This window comes from Phalacrocorax carbo, chromosome 2, assembly GCF_963921805.1.
Source record: "Phalacrocorax carbo chromosome 2, bPhaCar2.1, whole genome shotgun sequence".
Lineage (NCBI taxonomy): Eukaryota > Metazoa > Chordata > Aves > Suliformes > Phalacrocoracidae > Phalacrocorax > Phalacrocorax carbo.
In genome coordinates, this window is record NC_087514.1 from 135,273,495 (window position 1) to 135,294,885 (window position 21,391).

Consider the following 21,391-nt stretch of genomic DNA (forward strand, 5'->3'; position numbering starts at 1 on the left):
ACAATTCATCTTATCAGCCTGATATCCTGCCTGATATTTGCTGGTATCTTGCCTCTCCAAGGCAGAAGAGGTGCTCCCTACAGCACGGTTCACTGGGTAGGGTGAAGAACAAGGACAGCTTTTGTAATTGCTACTTTCGCAAGGCGGATATGCTCCACCGTGCAGGACCACAGCTGAGCTCCACACGGATAAGTGAGCTGCTGCTGTGGGAAGTTCAGCCAACACACCTCAGTTTCTGCTGGCCCAAAGGTGGGTGTGAGAGGGCGGCCATGCTTTGAGGAGCCTTATGACTTGCACAGGGCGTACTGATTCAGCAGGGTGCAATGTACATCAATGCCTCACCATATCACTGCAGGGTACCAGTGAACTGAAGAGTGACTGGACACATACTATACACTGAGTATAGACTTCCACAGTGATGGGATTACCCCACTAAGGTAAACACCTCCTGAAAGTCAATGCCTAGCACAAGTAGTAATCTTTAAAAATCCAGAGGAAAATTTCGACACCATCTAAGCAAAAGCTAGCTGACATTCATAGGGCAGACATTTCACTCCCAGCTTTCAGAACAGTGTGGTCCAAGCTAAAACATGCATCAGCACTTCCAAAAGCTCACACCCATCCTGATGCTAGGACCTTTGTGGAACAACTCACAAGGAAAAAGAAGGAAATCTTTTATACAGGAGTAACTCATCCATCAGTGACACTAATGCATTTTTGCTTCTCTTTTTATACCCAGAACTTTTTGTCTTACTATCATAGAGGAGGGAGCTGATACTGCCAGGCTTACAAAACAAGGGGCCAAGCCATTTGTCTTCATCTGCTGAAGAAATGCGGTTAGGGTTTAATGTGACTGAGCTGGAAACCTTCCCCGGCTTCCTGCAGCAAGACCAGCTTCCCTACAGCACGGGACAGCATGGCCAGCAGGCTCCTTCTAGCACATTTCCTCAGGCCTGCTCCACTTCTTAAGCTACAATGCTTACAAAATTAGAATAGTTTGACTGATAGACCCAACAAAGCATCTACATCATAGATGCTAAAACAGAACACAACTTAGTAGAAGAAACACCTACTATAATAAAATGAAGTATATTCAATTCAGCATTGTAACAGGATTACATAAGAAAGCCAAACCTGTGCAAAAGCTACTGGAAAACATGTGGTAAGCTGTACTTCGTACCCCTAGGGACCTCTGCAGCCTGGGGATAGGAAAGACTGTTTAGATGGGTAGCGATGCTCATCCTCCATCACTGACTCATGCTGCAGACTGCGGCAAGCTACTTCAGTTTGAAGTCTGACTTTTTAAAAGTCAGTTTTATATTTCATAAATGGGCTGATTTGTACCTAAATCTGCTGCATGACTCACCTGAAAGCAGCAGCATGCAATTCCAAGAGTCAGTTATTCTCCAATGTCTCTTTCTAAAAGTCTGTCCTCTTCACATGCTTTATTGCTGCCCTGCTCTGCTCTATATTTAGCTAATTCTTAGCATTTCCTGATTTTGATCTGGATACAACCATATATACACAGTTAATCCATAGTTACTCATATCTTGCAAATTAATTTTTCAGAAAGGAAGAGAAAAACCTTCCGCCCACATTACCCTGGAGACTAAGCGAGCCAGCTTCAATGAAGGAGAGCATGCTACTTCAACGAATGAGTGCAAGAATATGTTCTTAGTGCCAAGATTCAATATTTGGCTGGTAACTACTGCTGCACAGGTTGGTGATTTGAATGTCAGGCAGCGCAGCCGGCAGCTGGGATGGAAGGCGTCTCTGCTAGCATGAGCTCTAGCTTCACACTCAGTTCAGGTGTGGATGCTGAACACATGCAGAAGAAAGCAGAGACAGAGAGCTGATAAGGTCCCACCTAACTAGCAGTGACGGAATAGGTAAAGTGAAGAGATCCAGCCTGGATTTATAAAGTATTACAGTCATTTGCTTCCAGTATTAAACCTTGACAAGGTCTATCTGACCAGGGTTGCCATCCTGTCCATGGCAAGACTGACAAAGGCTGAAATTCTGATCTTCAAATACAGAGCACAGAAGACAAATCGCTGAATGTTTTCCTGTCAAATAAGGGCACTCACAAGTAGCTCAGCACTAATTTTAATCTATTTGATTGAATGTTTACCCCTTTATTCCTTACGATAGGAAACCTGTGTGGTGAGGGACGCAGTATCTCATGGTTGAAGAACACAATATCTCAGGGTTGAGAAGCAACACACTTCAGTACACTTGGAAAATTTCTATATTTCTAATTACTTAATGATCTGTAATTAGTTAAAGAGTAAGAAGAATTGAAGCTTCAGTGTCAGGAATTTCTATGCAAAAACCCAAAGCTTGGATGGATGATCTTTAACTCATCCTTTGTTTGACTTCAGATAGCCTTATTTATTTACTTAAAATTTAAATAAAGAAATGCAATATAGCACTTTGCTTTAAATATTTCTTTTTGTAACCAAACTACATTCCTTGTTTTTTCATCCGTTTCAGGAGTAAGTGTATTATGGATTTAAATACAGTTACTATACTTTTTAAACTGGAAATGCAAGTTTGAATTCTCTATTACAAACGTTTAAGATAACTCACCACTAAAAATACAGAAAGTCATATTTTGCACTTTTTGGTACAAAAATAGTTGATAATACATAATACAAGAACCATATATCTTTAATCATATAGATTTCAGTGACAACAAACATCAGTATCAAAGCATCAAAGACAAAAAATAATTCAGACTTTACATGAAAAGGAGGGAGACGTGTAACAATACAGTCCATATAACCAAAAACATGGGAGAGGAAGAACCAGAAGAGCATTGCTTCTGATTCCCTTGCAAAGCTATCCAAGGAGGAGGGAAATGTTGATCCAGCTAATTCTTTCTTTGTGCAAAGACGATTTAAAAAGAACTTTTCCTGTGTTAGTCAAGTTAGGTCAAAATTGTATCAAGCATCATGTCCAAAGAATCAGACCATTTTTAAACTACAACTCAGAGAAGCAATAATCAGGTATTTTAAACCATATTCTTTAAATAGAGAATATTATTTCCCCCTCAAAAAAATATTCTTTTTATTTGTTAATTACATTCCTCTACAGAAAGTAACCCTTGTGTCTTCCTATTCAGTTCATACCTATCTTTAAGCACCAGTGAACCCAGTCATTCACTGGGAACAAAAGCACCTACAGTTCCAGCTTTCATTGGTGGTTTCTTTTTTCACTGGACATAAGCCAGGCTCAAACTCTTTGAGGGGGGAAGTAGCAGGCACACATAAGCCACTATTTATTTCCAGTCCTCATACAAGACACCTGATCCGAGCAAGGTGAAGAGAAATCCAAGGATTCAGTGTATAAGCATGGGAACTCACAAGAGCGGTAGTTAGAGGGATGGCAGAAAAGGACGGGGGAGGGTGGAAACACATGAATTTGGTTTTCAGCTAAAAGGTTCTTCTCATTTTTTTCCCAGGTGAATGTGCTGTTGTTGCTACACAGAGACCTGGGCAGCTCAGGCTTTCTGTCCTTAAACCACACTGATTTTTAAGCAACCAGTTCCTGAAAAAGGACCTTCCGTCAGGAGAATTGATCACTGCTGGTGAGCAAATATTTCTCCTTCTTAACTTTTCTTTAATACAGCAATGAGGTTTGGTTGACAAATACATTACAAGCCTGGCTATGTGAAACAGAAAAATGATAGCTTCTTAGAGATTAGATAGCAAAACATTTGCTCTGACAGAAAGATGAAGGCAATTTATATGGTGTTGGTTGTCATTTTTTCTCTTAATCAATTAACATTGGACCATGTAATATCAAAAATTCAGAATATTGAATTTAAGCTTCCTCCAGCTACAGCTCCATAAATTATCCTTCCAATGCTATTGGTTCTCAATAGGATGACAATCAATTATTTGAGCTTCAAATAATTAATCCTGTGACTTGAATAGATTTACACCTTGATTTTTTCATGAGTACTTAATGAAAGAAGGAACTGATTCACACATTCCATACCTGCTTTATAAAGATATTACCTGGTGTGATTTCAAAGCCATAAATATTTATGTTTAAATAGCCTTTTAACATATTAATATAAATGCTAGATTTTATTGTTAACATCTAATAGGTAAACTGATACTAAAGATAGTTATTAACTTCTACACAGAGTTGCTACAAATACAAGAGTATAGTAGTTAGGTGTAACAATCTGCTTTTGCTGACTGAAGTTAGCATTTTGCACAAACATGGGGGAAAGTTGAATGGACATTTTATAACCAAAAATTCCTTATCCCCTAGACTTAACTAAAAGTTATTATCTCTCCTCAGGAAACACTAAGGAGACATTTTCTTATTGAGCATCTATAACCCCCAATCATCAAATTAATGTGCATCATTAATAAGCTCCAAAGGAGTCTGCCTTCTAAAACTCAGTGAACAATAGCTAACATGAATGAGTCTAAGGAGGAAAGTATGTGAAGCAAAGAACAACTCTAGAGCTGTGATGCCATGTGGGGGGGAAGGGAACCGTTGTGGACAAGACTGAGGAGAAAAAATACTATAATGGATGTATTAATTATTTTAGCAACCTTCAGAAATATAGAATTCTTACCACAAGATTATACTTCATTTTTTCAAAAATTTTGCACATTTTAATGTGCGAATTTTCCCCCAGTCCCTTAAATAGAAGAGTTTTCTTGTATTGAGATTGCCAACTACTGGAAGTTGTATTCGAATATTTTCACCAGAAATTGAGCTGGTAACAGTAATGCTAATAATGTTGAGGTATTCATTAAAGTAAGGGTAAAATCTGCTGCACTTTTCATGCCTCTCTGTCCTAAGAAGCACGAAGCATCTTCTTTTGCCAGTGCTCAGGGCTCTAATTCCATATTGGATATCACTTTTAAATGCAAGCTTGGAATTTTCTTTATCAATACAGGTACAAGTGCTTTGGGGTTTGTTTTTGGTTTTGTTTTGATTTGTGCTTTTTGTTTGTTTGTTTGTTTGTTTGTTTTTAATTTAAGTCAAAGCACTTTCTCAATAGCTAATCCTGGAAACTCCTGAGTCTCAGCCTCTGAAAAGTAGAATCTCCAGTGAGAACTGATAAGTGGACTGGGTGGTATCCTAGGCTACATGCATTATATTTTTTAACTTAATTCAAATCATCAGGTATCCACCTGAATATCCAAGCTTTAATGCCCAAAGATTATTGTACCGGGCAGAAAGAAGGCTTATACATTTTAAAAACTTGCCTTTCCTCAACTGTCGCTTTTTTCTCTTACTTTCATCAAGACCAGAAGTTACTGAATTTCTTATAATGATCTTTGTCAGGAAGAGAAGCAAACATCTTCAGAATACTGATATATCCAGGAGCACAGATGGATTTTCTTATTAAGAAGGACTTGAGGTGAAAATCAGTTTAACTATGCTATGAAGAATGGGGAAAACTTTTGAGTTTTCATTGTGAGAAACAGCAGGAGATTTCTTTGACATTTATCTCACAATCTTTAACATCCTGGTTCACTGAGTGTAGGCTGAAAAAAAATGAAGGCAATTTCAACATTCTGGAAGGATTTGCCAATTTAAAACATATTATACCTGGAGGCAAATACTTGTCAATTTTCCTATTTTACTGAGGATGATATCATGAGACACCTTTTGACCAAAAATACCTACTATCCATGAAAAAGATCCCATGCTGTTACATTTCACTGAAATTAAAAAACGAACAGAATGAACAACTAGTAGCATTGTCTTGAAATTTTCATGATCCAGTATTACAATGGTGTACTAGTTCATAAGAAACAAATGCTGGGTGACCAGAAATGAACTGAAATTAACTTTGTTCCCCTGATCATGTTCTTGTGAGAACTGTCCCCTGCAGCCTAATTTTTACAGGTGAAAGCAGTCTGCGTGATAAAATTAAGCACCTCCATTGTGCAGTTTTCTCACAAAAGCATTTGTAGAAATAACCAAAACTACTTCTGTAGTATAGATTGTTAGGATACCACTAACATACTGATTTACACTGCACCAGGTGATGAACCCATGCGACTAAAGCTGTTGCCTTTTTTTTCCAGTTTCCTTACTGCGTTGAAAGCATCTTCTCAAAGAAATAATGTTCCATTCAACATTGGCCTTGTCCCTCCTGCTAATTGCAGTCTCTTCCAACCTCGCGATGGCTATCAAAAAGGAAAAAAGAGTACCTCAGACACTGTCAAGAGGTACTGTATATCTACTACATAGTTACCTCCTCATCTTCCCATGTAGGTCAGCAAATGTTTTTATTTAGAATATACCTGAAAGGTGTGTTTTTGAGGTGAGTTTCTCTAGTGTTAAGTGACACTCTAAGTAGCGTGTCTTTACTCCATGTCATTTCACTCCATCAGTTGGTTCTTAAGGATATGGCTGAGGGCCTCATGTAACCTGTACAATTTATATAACTCACAGTGACCTAGTAGAAGCCAATAATTTAAACTGAGTCTCTTAAATCAGGATGCACTTGTAGAATTCGGTGAAAAAATATTCTTTCATATACCAAATAAAAGATATTTTGTTATGGCAACTTATTAACTACTGAAACACAGCTTCATAACTTCAGTTGCTATGAAACAATTTTTCTACAGACCCATTTTTAGACACAGGACAACAGTTTGAGCTACTGGTGGGTTTTTCTGTGTGACTTTTTTTTCTTTTGCTTTTCATCAGATAGTCACAGTCATGCTTTGCAGTGAATAATTCACTTCTTTGCAGTGCACAATTTTCAACCTTGATGTTAACTAAAGACCCTATTTTAAGTTATTTGTGCTTGATCAATCCTTAGAAATACGAGCAGAGAAATAGCTTACTGAAGTCTTTTCCTCTTCTCCATCTCCCCTCCCCTTCTGGGCCTACTCACCGCCAAAAATCTCCAGCTACCTCCTTGACCTCTTCTGCAAGTTGTGCAAAGCCTGCAGACTCCACAGCTCACCTCTGAGGTCTTCCTATACAAACGACTGGCAAAGTCCTACTACCCATCACAGAGGCCCCATCTGAGCTCAGGGATCACTTGACAAAATCATGCAACAACTGGACTAACCAAAGAGAAACTGCAAATCACATCTCCTAAGTGGTATCCCTGGAGAAAGGGTATAATCAATCTGGTATATGTTGCCTATCTTGCCTAGATCAGGATTTATTTTTCCCACTAAGCCTAAATGTTTAAAAAGATATTTTAAAAATCCCTTCTGGCAATTTTGAAAAACATAGTCACAAAAAGCCTCAGTGTTCTAATTCTGATTTCAGGCCTTTTGGGATGCCTTGAGTGCTTTACCCGTAATTTCCACGCATCAAAGGGGAACACTTAAACCTGCTGCAAAATGACCCTAGCTGACTCCTCTGTGCAGCTGCCTACACCAGCAGTTGACTTCAGCCAGGTCTGGGAACACACTAGTCAACATGTCAGAATCGCACCATCAGCCAGACAGATCTGTAATCGAAATCATTCTCCTGAAAGAAGAGGTGACCTAGTAGTGTCACAAGCAGTTGTTCCATGAGAAAGCTAACAGCAAATCTCTGCGTAACTAGGGCTGGTCCAAGTGCTCTTCAGACAGCACAGAAGAAACAGAGCCTTAACCTGGTCCAGATCCAGCAGCTGTTCTACAATTCCTATGACGGCCATCATGAATGGAGCAACACTGCCTGGGAAGCAGGGAGCTACTACTCAGGGGCTGGCATCTGTGGGATCTGAAGGCATGAAACCAACTGGACAATTTGCTTTTTGAGATCGGTGTATCACCAGCTATGGATGAGCAACAAAGCTGATGGTTCTTTAGGATTTTGTTTAGGTGGAGATTTTTGTTTAACAACCATTCTTTTATTAAATTATAAGTACTTGCAGTGCCAGGGATTAAAAATTCATGGCTTGAGAGTTAAATTTAAAACTCAAGACTATTCTAACAATGTTCATATTAAAGTCAATCTTATTTGAGCTGTCATATTTTATTTTGCTCTCTAACTTTATCAGCCGACTTTCTCTTCAAGAACCAGGGTCTACATGAAATATGGAGCGACAATATAAAGATATAAAGGATTTCAGTGCTGATTTAGGGACCTCTGAGTAGTCAGAAAGAGATCCAATAGGTTTGCTAGAGGACTTGAACTGGATACTCAACTAGCTGAGGTTTTTTGGAGCTTGTTGTTGGTTTGTTGTTTTTTATTTTTTAAAATCTTCCAGTGCACCTGTCAGGTGATGTAGAATTAGTATATCCACAAAGTCTGGGAAACTTTGACAAAAAAGAAACCCCAAGTCCTATTTCTGTACAACTATTAATAAGTATTTAAAAATGTAATTTGCTATTATTTACTTACCTGGCCATCAGTTAATCCTTTTGTTATATTTCTAGGGTGGGGAGATGAAATTACCTGGGTACAAACTTATGAAGAAGGACTTTATCAAGCAAAAAAAAGGTAAGAGATAAAAAGACAAAGTTGTTAATCAGGCAGTAATGCCTGAATATACTATAGTGAAACAGAACAAAGAAACACCATGGCAGCTGATCTGCAGACCACCCAGTTACATAAAACAGTTAAATAAATAATGCCTATAAATGAAGGTTGTTGCAGGGGTCTAATGACTCTGAAGCAATGTAAGGGCAGATAGGCAGCCCTGTGTTTAACACTGTTGTTTCTTTGTCAAAACAGCAGTGCTGTCATTTGAATTAGCAATTAGATGTAGATATGATCACTTTTAAAATACATCTTTATATATATGTGTCATTATTTCTCTGATTCATTAATCAACAGCTGGAAATCCATTAAATTTGTCCTTGCATGGTGATCTACTGCCTCGCGTGTTTCCCCAACACTTTACTAGTTGGCATACGTGCTTGATGTACTCACAGTTTCTCACTATCTTGGTAGAAAGTCCCAGTCTGAATCTTCTCTGTGATTCAGCTGAAAATATATTTGAGAATTCATAATACTACTCATTTACATCGCTATTACAGTTCATTTTAGATCATAAGAGCATAGTATAAGCTATTGTTAAATCAAAGGCAAAATGTTTTTTAAATAAAAGGCAACTAATATAATGTACCCTATATGAAAATGGCTAGGAACTGAACAACTCCTGACAGTGATAGCAGATCAAGCGTTAGTAACTGCTTTACTGAAGAGTAACAGTAGTTAAAAAAAATACAGGACAAAATGCACAGAATTGTTTTATGTTTTGACATTCAAAAATATGACATTTTGATACTTTACCAAACTATTTACAGAAAAAAAATTTACCATATATGTGTTCAAAAAAGTTTAAAGAACACGAAACAATTCATAGGAAGTATTTGATGATAAACCCAGTTTTATTACAATTATTTTAATCCAGTTCATACAGGTTATTTTTATTTTCTTAAATATGGATAACATCACATCTAAGCAATGTCAAACACCTCTTCAGTTTGATTATGTGCTAACTGGGAATGAAATTATGATGGCTCTGTTGTATCTTTCTTCTAGAAATTCTTATTTTAGGAAACTTATTTAGATATAGAAACTCTATTTCTCTATTTCTTTCTTTCATGAAGGATTTATGGGTTTTTTCTCTTGTTTAGAAATGCCTAATTTTTTACGGAATGTCTGTATGGTTTTACTGTGGGTTAACATTAGATGAAATATAATTTGCCTTTTCCAGTCTGCTAGTAAAATCACTCATTTACATACTTGTCAAATGATCTAATTATATGTTTTTTTATTATTAATAAAGTAACAAACCACTGATGGTAATTCACCATTTGGAAGACTGTCAATACTGCCAAGGTAATTTTGATTTTTTTGAGTGTTAAAATTTTGTAAATATTTTTATAAGAAACTGCACATATCTATACATTTACCTTGCACTTACTGAAAATTATTTGAAGAAAGAGGTAAATGAAAATGTATTTGAAAAACTAAGAATTTATCGCTGTTATTTACAAAAACTCCACTATGAAACTACCCAAAAAAGACCATGAAAAACACTCAGTGCTGTTCTCCTGCTATCCCTAATGCAGCACTCGTCAGTTTAAATTAAGAGACACAGACTTGCTACTGACTCATTGAACAGATTTAATAATGTTTGGCTCTCCTGAACCGGTAACTAGAGAAGGAGATCAGGACAGGGCTGCTGAAATCGATCTAATAAGAATTTTCTGAGAATAATGCACTTTTGTCAAGCTGAGACATGGTATCCATTGAGACAGGTTTCATAAATAACAGAAGAGAGCTTCCATTTTCATAGCCGGGAGGTTGTACTGACATGGGTCAAAAAACAAAAAGCAGCGACAGAGCCCTTAAGTGTCTCCTCAGGAATGTGAATCAGCAGAGGCAGGAACAATGTGGCCAGTCACCAGCCAATGTGGAGCCTAAATGCAGAAGGAAAGGCCTTGTTTGAGATGGACTTCAAAATGGCCATGTCTTTTTTAGCACTGAAGAAAGCTTTTGCAGAAAATGAAGAGGTACAAGAAATGGCCCAAAATAACTTCGTTATGCTGAATCTCATGGTATGAAGGGTTTGGGGAGGTTTGATTTGTGTCTATTGGCTTGTGTTTTCTCTTTCTTTGTGTTGCTTTTTCATGTCATTTTACCTAAATATCTGTGGCCTTTCAGTAACATATAAGTAGAGGCATTTGTGCATGTGTATACACACACGTAGTATCTTTTTTGGTTTTATCCTCTGGTACAAGACTATTCACTGGTGGCACTACTTCACCAAAATTTACAAAAATGTTTTAATAATTAGCTTTAATTTCTCTGCCAGCATGAAACCACAGATAAAAACCTGTCACCTGATGGACAATATGTGCCTCGAATCATGTTTGTGGGTATGTACAATATTTATGCATCTTCAGAGACGTGATATCTGAATCTATGCCAGTGTCCTCCTTTGGGGATATCAAAATTATTCATTTTGAAAAAAAAAAAAAAGCTCAAAATTTACCATTACCATGGCATTATTCTGGAACTTGGCAGACCTGTGTTCAGCCTTTAGCTCAGGCTTTGACCCTCAAAACTTACTCAGGTTACAGATATGTTCTGGAGAGTACCTGATTTGTGCTTGGGAGCAAGAAGCTTAAATGTCCATTAGCATCTGGGTTTTGCTCTTCGCGCTTCTTGCTAGTGCTGCTATAAGACAAAGTTTACTGAAAATAGTCAAATATCTGACTGAATGTAGATGTCTATAGTGTGGACATTACCACAGAGCAAGTCAATAGTCAGTGACCTCTAAGGAATGATTTATCCTGTTGTAAAGCTGACTTCTGGAATAGATTGAATGCCCCAGAGTACCTGTTCCTTTTCACTGACTGTACAGGGAGCCTGGAGTGACTACCTCAGTGGTGGCATCCAAAGTTAGGTGAGATGAAGCCCACACTTACACAGAGAGCAATATAGTAACAGGAGTCAGTTAATAAAAAGCTTGGAAGGGTAACGGGGAGAAGAGATGTCCACGACAACTTGCTCCTATGATGGAAACATTAAGAATCACAAGATTTGCATTCTGAAGGTTCTAGGTAGGTCATGTTAATATTGCATTAGGTATGCATGACCCTCTTTATGCATGCATCCGGTCAAACTGGCCTTCCCTGATGTAACCCCAGAACTTGTAAAACAGGATATTTTTCTTTAAATATGAATGAAATGCATGTGTAATATATAACTTAAAAATAGCTGCATAATATAAAAATGAACATTAGCTTTTGTTCAGGATTTCTCCGAGTCTAGCTGGTTGGAACAGAGTGTAATGGCCTCTTAATTGCCTCGATGATGAAATCAGAACACCTCAGAAACAGGGCTGTCAAAGTAGCACCACTCACATAGCCCTCAGCTGTTGTGAGAATGGAAAGCAGTGTTTAATACGATTACTTTTTCAGACCCATCTCTCACAGTAAGAGCTGATATCACAGGAAGATACTCCAACCGGCTTTACACTTACGAACCACAAGACATACCATTCTGTAAGTGCCCCCTTAATTGTGTTACTCTGCATTTCACATTGTAAGCAGCCAGATACACCCCATCCCAATCATTTGTGCTTGAGAACCTGTTAAGATCTCAAAGTAATGAATAAGGACTCTGTGTGGGCATTGGCAATACATTATAATAGTCTAACCCGTTCTAGCAAAACACTTAAGCACACCTATTGTCCCATTGAATTTATTGGGACTAGTCAGGTAAGACAAGTTGAAAGATCACGGGTGAGAACTTTCAGGATCAAGATCTGAGCAGTCTGTTGGAGAATGGTAAAAGTTACTAAGCCCAAAGGTATCCAACTGCGCAATGTAAACAGCTAGTGGTGGGAAGGAATCAGAAAAGAAATTCTGGTGGTTACCTGGGTACCACCTAACACCCATATTTCAGAAAGGAATGTGATTTTTCAGGTTGAGCTAGTCTTTCTCTACACCATCTGTCTGACACCAATGCAGTATCTCACCACAAATATGCACTTCACATCTGATTACTAGGCTTGCTTTTGTGAAGTGAGGGAGTTGAAAGGAGCCTTGTCAAATCCCTTTAAGTTAAACGTTTTGATTCACAAAACTTTTTACCTTCTGCTTTACTATCAGCGTGAGAATTTTCATAACAGAAAGCTTTAAAATATAATGTGTGACCATCAATTACTGTCAATGTGAACAATTTATTAATTAAATTTGGTGGGTTTTTTAATTGTACAAATGCACTTTAAGTACATTTTTACAGTTATTATTTATTTTTCTTTCAGTAATAGAGAACATGAAGAAAGCACTACGCCTCATTCAGACAGAACTGTAAGCAGCAACAGTGAAATTGCCATAGCCTCTACGAGGTGAAGCTGCACTAGGAAACCTGACATTTTAAAATAATTTAGTTAACCTGTCTGTCTCTTCTATCATTTTGAGCTCTTACCAAGCAGCTTTGGTGTATCAGATTTCATAAGAAATGTGTATGTACAATTTGAAGAACAAACATAGAAAGACTATTGTGTACATCTGGAAAACGAGGAGAAATCTATTAAACACTTTGCAATTAGTTATCTGAATAACTGAAAGTGATGGTTTAAGGTGCAGCAACCTTGAGCTGCATTTTATCAATCCAGTTATGACTTTGTTTAATGAGTTATGACTTCTGACCAAGAGTTACAACCAACATTTTTCATGTCTTTTTGCAATTTGTATTATAAGTTAATAGCTGCATCTCAGCTATTCTATTGCAAGAAGCTTGTAAGTTGCTAGCATAACTCTGCTTTATGCACTTATTTCTTATTAAAGGAAAAGACATTTTTCTGGCAAATCAGAAAGGAAGGCTTTTCCTGTAGATTCTGGAATAGCTTATATAGAAAAAAATCAGTGATCCAGGCTTAGCTTTCTTCTGTATAATTCTTTAACTACCATTCTGATAGTTTAAAACAGAACAGACATTTCGCACTGAACATGGGGTCTCAGTGAGGTGATAATCATCAAATAGCAACTACAGGTTTTGCTATGATAAAAACACAATGAAGCAAGAGAGATGGAAAGAGATAGACCCAGAACTCCACACCTGAGGCTAATTGATGCTTGTAAAGTCTGGTATGGATACAATGAGCAGGCTGGTCCTAGCTTTTTTCATTTAAATGGAACTTCAGTCACATGAGGCTCATCCCAGTCATTCCCTCTTTTTCTGTAGCATCCCAACCCAGACATCACGGTGGCAGCTTAGTGAGGGCATCTGTACATATGAAGTCTCACAAAATTTTCCCAGGATGACCATATGCAAAGGTCAAAGCCTGTTTTGAGTAAAAAGCTGAAGTCAGTTGAAATACTGTGTTATCCCAGCAATGTGCTTTTTCATTAGAGCAAGACAGTAAGCGACTCGTCAGCAGTAAGAGCATGTGTTATGCTATGTGAAAAGCACTGGTGTCACTTGTTTGTGCTACCTGCCATTTGCTATGATGCTGCCTAAATACACATATAAAAGATAAAGCAAGGATCTTTGCAGGATAGCTTTGCTAATTTACAATACCTAGTATTAATTTGTCATGAACGAGTTATATTGTGCCTATCTATGTCTTCAGAACGATGTAAAAATTTGGATATAAAAGCATATTCCAACAAAGTGGTGATAAATGACCTGTACACTAAAAGAAAAAAATATTGTATTAGTCATTAACAGTATATTGTCTTCATAATCAGTTAAATGATTTTTTAACCTATGGGAAAATGCTAGACAAAAAAAAATAAACTGGTAATCACATTCCTTTGAGTTGTGTTTAGCCCTACTCATTTATGTCCTTATCTATTCCAGATTTGGCAACAATTCCCAGTCTGTGGACATACCATCTTTCAAGGATGCCAGAGATGTTCAGGAGAAAGGGATGTGAGCTAGCTGCCAGAGATGACACAAGATAGCCATGGCAGCACTTTCAAAATAGGGTTGAGAGAAGATCTATTTTGGGGAGAAGCACAGCACAAAATGATTAAGTATGGTAGATACAAAATGTTACCAAACGATTAGGTGGGGAGGGGTGGGTCTTTGCAGTCATATTACAGGGAGATTTTTTCCCTCCATACATTCACTTTAAACATCAGCCGAGATCACAGGAGACATTGGCTTGAAACAATCTCTGCTCTAACTTAGGCCAGAACATGAGCCAGCAGTGTGCCCAGGTGGCCAAGAAGGCCAATAGCATCCTGGCTTGTATCAGCAATAGTGTGACCAGCAGGAGTAGGGAAGTGATCGTGCCCCTGTACTGCCCACTGGTGAGGCCACACCTCGACTACTGTGTTCCCTTGTGGGCCCCTCACCTCAGGAAAGACATTGAGGTTCTAAAGCGTATCCAGAGAAGGGCAACAAAGTTGGTGAAGGGTCTGGAGAACAAGCCTTATGAGGAGCAGCTGAAGGAACTGGGGGAACTTGTTTAGTCTGGAGAAAAGGAGGCTGAGGGGAGACCTTATTGCTCTCTACAACTACCTGAAAGGGGGTTGTAGTGAGGTGGGGGTTGGTCTCTTCTCCCAAGTCACTAGTCATAGAACAAGAGGAAATGGCCTCAAGTTGCATCAGGGGAGATTTACATTGGATATTAGGAAAAATTTCTGTACTGGCAGAGTGGTCAGGCTTTGGAACAGGCTGCCCAGAGGGGTGATGGAGTCACCATCCCTGTAGGTGTTCAAAAAACATGTAGACGTGGCACTTCAGGACACGGTTTAGGAGACATGGTGGTGTTGTGTTGATGGTTGGACCTGATGATCTTAGAGGTAATTTCCAACCTTAATGATTCTATGAGTTTATGTTTCTATAAGATTACAAAACTGAACTCACATCTTGTGCCTGTTGTTACCCTCTGAATTTACTGTCCTGAGAAATGCTGATGTGTAGCCTTTGCTCCAGTTTCTCCAAAGATGCTTAGGTCATTTGGGTCAGTTCTTTTAGTGGATCCAATAATAAGCAAGGAGATGGCTGTCAAGAATCCACAAAGCTGGAATCCCAAAAGGGTTGCGATTCAGGACCACAGTCCAGAATATGCCTGGGCTTAGGAATGCTAAACTCCGTAGTCTGACTGATCTCAGTGCTGTAACAGAAAATAAATGGTAGAATTATCACTTACTGGGATTGTGGATGAAACAAGTAATACAAGCCCTGGGCCTAGAAGTCTACTGTTGTTCTCCTTATTTTGGGCATTTGATATTGAACCATCAGACAGGAAATAAAATACATGAATTAAATATAATACTAAATTAGAAATAACAACATTTTCAGAACAATACAAATATCACTGACTTTCATTCTCAAACAAGAGCTAGCTTTTATAGCTACGCTGCAATGCATATTATTTTAACATTTGAAGAAAATCTGGATTAATTTCCAAAGGTATTGTTGATACTGGTTGCATCTGTTATCTAGAACAGTATTCACCACTGCAGAAGTTTTTGACAGCTTTGACAAACCACTCATGCAAGCAAACAGCAACCACTTTCCAGAAATGTCACAGGCACATGAATTCCTCTGTGTCCGATGAGATCTACTTTGTAAAGTGACTAAAGGGGGTTTCACCCTCTTTCCCTTATCAAATCCCCATAGGTACCCAGGCTGAAATATGTTCTCAGCCATAGCCTTGAGAAATGGAACTAAATCTTTCTGATTCTTAAAGATTCAGATCCAGTCCTTTTGGTGGAGCTAGATATTCAGGTAAAAACCACCCTCTATGTTGCACACATATTTTCTGTTCACACCTTAGTTCAACATTCATCCTTAATTTCACAGCTGTTACAGTCTTTCTGCCTTCTCCTTTTTGAATATTATTTTGCCAGGCAATATCTCTCCTGATGGAACAAAAACTCAGATCTCAGATTAAATTCTCATTGCTAAGGATAATATGTCTGTAGTTTGTGCAATGGCAGACAAAACATTATTTTTTCCCCAATTTTTCCCTCTGAAATGAATGGCATGAGACACTACTCCCTCTTTTCTTCCCTTTTTGTTTGCTTGTGTGCCACACAGTTTTATTCATAATATTAGTGGACAGATTTTTATTCATACTCTTTACTTCTCTCCCTTAAGGAAGAGTGGGAAACTGTTACTTTTGTTCCTTGGTTAAGTTAAATTAAACCAACCAGGTTTAATTGACCTCTGCTGCTTGGGTTAAAGCTGAAGGAAGAGAATAAAAGAATGAAAATGTGAATGCAAAGGCAGCATTTGTTTTACACAGAATAAATTCAGTCACAACATACAGACCAATAACTGAGAAAGCCTACCCGTGTAGCCTGTGTTCTTTTACAGAATTCATCACCCATATGTTATATGTATGGATGCTAATATTAACATCAGCAGAATACAGCATCAGCTGTGGAAGCCCATGTTTTGTATAAAAGACTGCTCTGAGGTCTGCCTTTGCTATAAACACGACACATTCTGGGAAACAAACTTTATTACCACTTCTTCACATATTCATGCCTGCTTTACTGTCTGGACTTATCTGTTGTAATCAGAGCAAGGGTAGTCAAACAAACGTGGACTTAACGTCAGTGAGGTGAGGCACAGGAATCTGAGAACTGACAGAACAGGATCCTCCCCTATGTATCCGTCTCAGTGCAGAAAGGCGTTGGCTTTTCTAGGCAGGTGGCTGATGTATTCGTCTGCAGAGCTAAAGCATTTTCCTGCGTGCAAATATTTGTGCTTGACCAGGACAAAAGAAAAGCACCATACCTTTGTGTACCATGGAGGTGAGAGACTGTGGGACACCTCAGCACTTAACATGCAAAAGTAACTTGATCTTGCAGAATAAGGCTGATGTACTTTGGATTGTTTCATGTGCTACACGTGTTCTTGCCAAAGGCTGACACAGAGAAATTTCCAAATGCTGAGGTGTCCCCCACAGAATTGGCCAAGTCACTGGTTTGCTTCCTTTTGTTTCTTCCTTTGTTCAAATAGATGCACGGATCCACAGTACAAGTCAGGTGGAAACAAAAAGTCTCCACGGCAATTAAAAAGTCCAAAAAACACCAGTCAGAAGGGGAGGAATATTTATTCCTCCACCAGAAAACCTCCAGAATTTGAAATCTATACATTCATAACTTTTCCTTGTTTTTCGAGGTGTTCATGCTATTCATCACTTACTATCTTGGGTTGCCTCTGTGTATTGTAAAGTAACTGACCCACTAGTCACTAAAAGTGAATCTATTTCAGTAGACTTTTTCTTTTAAGAGGTATCAGATATTTGCTGATCCCTTTAGAATAAGAGAAGACACACAAGCCCAACAGTTTCCCTATCTTTGCATAATAAAAAAGAACCCAAATATAGTGGAGTCACCCTTTAGTTCACACTGCCATATCAAGCACTGCATTTCAAAATTTCCCTATCATTCCAACTCCAACTGTTATTAAGTAGATGTTCTTCAAGTCACCCTTTGTACATGTCTAAGTGTGACTTGTGAGAAAGAGAAAAATACAACATGCAATAATTTTTCAAGTTATAACTTTCATGAGACAACACACCTTGGGGTTTTTTTTTGGTGCTTAGACTTGGTTATTGCTTCAGAAAAGAGCCTAAAAATACTTCAAAAAGATCTACAGTGTCTTCTGTTACCTTTCTGTGCACACTGAGGATCATTCATTACTGCTTTGCACACCCTGGCTGCATGTCCCCAAATGATTGTTTCTAAAAGATTGGCACACATGAACCTGCCCTGCTATTTAGCACTCAGCCACCTGGGGAAAGCTGAGTTCATGGATATATAGACACTACTGGCTTCATTCCTTAGGTTCACATACAGAGAAGCGGAAAGTGACTGCCTGGAGAAGAAGCTACACCTTAAGGTGAGGTGTATTACACAGGATGGGGAGAAAAGGAGCTCTGCTAAGGTATTTATTGCTTCAAGCTTACAAGCTGTGATATTACACAGCCCTTGAGCATTTGTATCAAAGCACATAAGAGCGGAACAAGAGCCTGCGCCTCCCAGACCTGCACTGCTTCACTTGGAAGACAACTCCACATTCAATAAATGTTACTGTTGTCAAATATTTTCACATATACATGCCCATTAAGGAGCACCCTCACCCTATTTGAAAGAAATGTTCCCTCATGGCCTCAGTAGCTTTAGTTCTCATTAATTCATATACTCTTGACCTTGACAAAAAAAAAAAAAGACAAAAATTCCTAAATCCCATAATGAGTTCCCAAAAGGGAACTCAAAGATTCAAAGCAGCAGTTACCCTGGTACTGGAAACTCAATCTTTCTTTCCTTGGAAAAATGCCTTTTCTTATTTACTAACCAAATAAATTAATACACAGGGAGCTACGCTCCAGTGAAAATGTGTTATGGGTTGTTCTGCATTCTTGGACTAAAGATACGGGATGTGGAGCAACTCCTTTAAAAGAAAGAAAGCTTTAGGGTTTGTTTGTTATTTATAAAAGCCAATAAACAACTTTGTTGATGTCTCATGGAGAATTTTTTAATTAATAAGTACTCTTTCGTATGATATTTCTAGAAGGTAACAGTGGAAATGTGAACCTATCTTAAGTGTTTATGTGGTATCCACTATATTAACACCATCAAGTATGACTACTGGGGATACCTTGCAGCTGCCTTTCCTGAACAAATGTGCTGAATGCACAGGTGGTGAGCTGAATTTGTACAGCCCCAGGTACAGCTATAGGGCATCTCTGGAGCGCAAAGGACCACACAGCTTAAGCATTAGGCAACACTGTTATCCACAGGCAGGTATGCTGCCAGGAGGTTGCCTATCATATGGGAGTAGCATTAAAAAGTCTGACAGATCCTTTGGTTATTTACCCTGAAGACAGTCACAGAAGTTAAAGATGTTTAGCTTTCCATATTTTTATACAGAAGGAACTAAAACATAAGCAGGTTAAGATCACCCAAAAAGCATGTGGCAGGACAAGGAACTGAAGGTGCATTTATCCAGCTGATATGAATGAAAATAAGCACAAACTAATTAGTGTTTTCTCCTTCTGACTGTGAAATGTGTTCTATTCATCATTTGAATTCCTGAAATTAAGGGGGAAAAAAGGCACTGTTCCAAGATAAATTAAAGAGAGCATCCACAATTTTGTAATCAATGCATAAACCTTAAAGCATAAAGCCTTTCTTTCCTGCACATAAAACAAATCAAAGGATACGTGTCCTTCTAGAGAAAGGATGACTCACCAAGAAAGCTGAAGAAAGTAACTCCTGTGCTGTATAGTTTCACATGCTCTACTGAGCCATAAACAAACCTGGAGGTAACAATGTCTTTGAGAAAGAGTAAATTCCAGAAATATTTGTGGTAAACAGGTAATTCCACAGTCTTAGCTACAGTGCTAGAGGTCTATGGGAGCTACATCTCCAGCTAAAGTTAATACTAATTTAAAGAAGAAACTGTGGTTCCAGGTCTGACAATAGCAAGTATTGCCAGTGCCAGCAAACTTTGGCATTACTCGATGTATATATTTCAGGCATGTAGACTCAATACATTTGTGGTGGCATGCTGATAAATCATGGAAATGTTCAAACTACATAGTGACTATAGGGGCAAGTTGCCAAAAAGATGTCAGGCTGATAATCACATTTTGAAACAGCAAAGTTGAAAAACAAGTAAAATCTTCCATAAAAATAATTACAATAATTTAAAACAGTGCGGGGAAAAATAAAACACTTATGTATTTGTATGCATAAATTCTGAATGTATTGGCAAAACTCACTGATGAAATATGGAATTAAAAAATGTACTTCTAAGGGTATTTTATTTATAGAAGTGTAGAATGCTTTGCATGCTGATACGGGAGGTAGGAATTATGGGTAGTACTACTGTGGCTCCCATGCTTTTTGTAGGTAACCAACACAACAACTGGGTGCCTCTCTAAACTGCCTGCCCACTGACACATGAGGAATCAGAGGTCTGCACTGAGTAGCTGGGCTTACTAGGACGGTAATGGGGGCAGAATTTGGCCCCAACAGTAGCACTTAGGCTGATGTGAACACATTTCCCCTTTTTGGCCATTATACCACTCACATAGTACTTCATGTGAGTGATTACTGCACAAAGAAAACGCTATTTTCCTAGTAGACGATACTGGCTCTGCTTAGATGAAAGGAAGCTATGACAGCTGCTGTACTAATATTTTTCTTCTTCGTTCATTTTGACACATGATTAAACAATAATCATAATCCCTTGATTTTTACCAGTTTATCTGAAGTTTATCAAGTAACTAAATACTAGCTGGCCTTGTCCAAATCAAGGGGAGAGGCTTATGTTTAGAGGCAGAGTATCTAATGCAGCTCAAGAGAGGCTGCAGGAGGAGTAAAGGGATGGCACTGTATCCACCACAACAGAAGCTAACTTCTGTTTAGAGAACAGTGATCACCTCAGAGCAGAGCCTGGGTCTTCAGTGTGCAGCTAGTTACCAACCACGTCTTGAAGTTTTCTTACAAATTTTTTTCTCTTATGTTAGCAGTATTACTCTAAAATCAGATTAACTGTTAGCATAAAGTCCCTGAATAAGAACAGATGCACTGAATTCCCTATTTGTACCTGAAGGTGAATGTACACAAGCATATGAGGACCTATCACTCTATGTGAATTATCTACACATCAAGTGCTTTAATGCAATTTAAGTACATGCTTGTAACATGTTGTGTCCCTCCCCTATAATGGGTGGTAATATTTTTAATTAATAACTTTATTACCTATAAGAAGGATATAAACTTATTGCATGAAGCTTCAAACACATTGTAAGTGTGTTTCTGCAGTTAAATTGTGGGGGTGGTTACAATCTCTTCTTATAAAAAGCTTGATATAGAACGGCTTCATCCTTCTGGTATATGTTAGCTTTAATCCCCTCGTAGCTTTATGCACCTCTTCAGGGAACAAAACATATCTCTAATTATCCATGTAGTTACCAAGGCAATTACCATGCAATGATTACAGAAAAATTTCAAAC

General features: G+C 38.3%; 1 protein-coding gene across 1 annotated transcript; it reads left to right on the forward strand.

The window, feature by feature from the left end:
* Window positions 1-6,093: 6,093 nt before the first annotated feature.
* AGR3 (anterior gradient 3, protein disulphide isomerase family member) lies at window positions 6,094-12,768 on the forward strand. Its single transcript, XM_009511016.2, has 7 exons — window positions 6,094-6,209; window positions 8,370-8,433; window positions 9,728-9,780; window positions 10,426-10,502; window positions 10,760-10,823; window positions 11,871-11,954; window positions 12,719-12,768. The coding sequence occupies exons 1-7, from the start codon at window positions 6,104-6,106 to the stop codon at window positions 12,766-12,768; spliced, it is 498 nt and encodes a 165-aa protein (XP_009509311.1). The 5' UTR covers window positions 6,094-6,103.
* The last annotated feature ends 8,623 nt before the right edge of the window (window positions 12,769-21,391 follow it).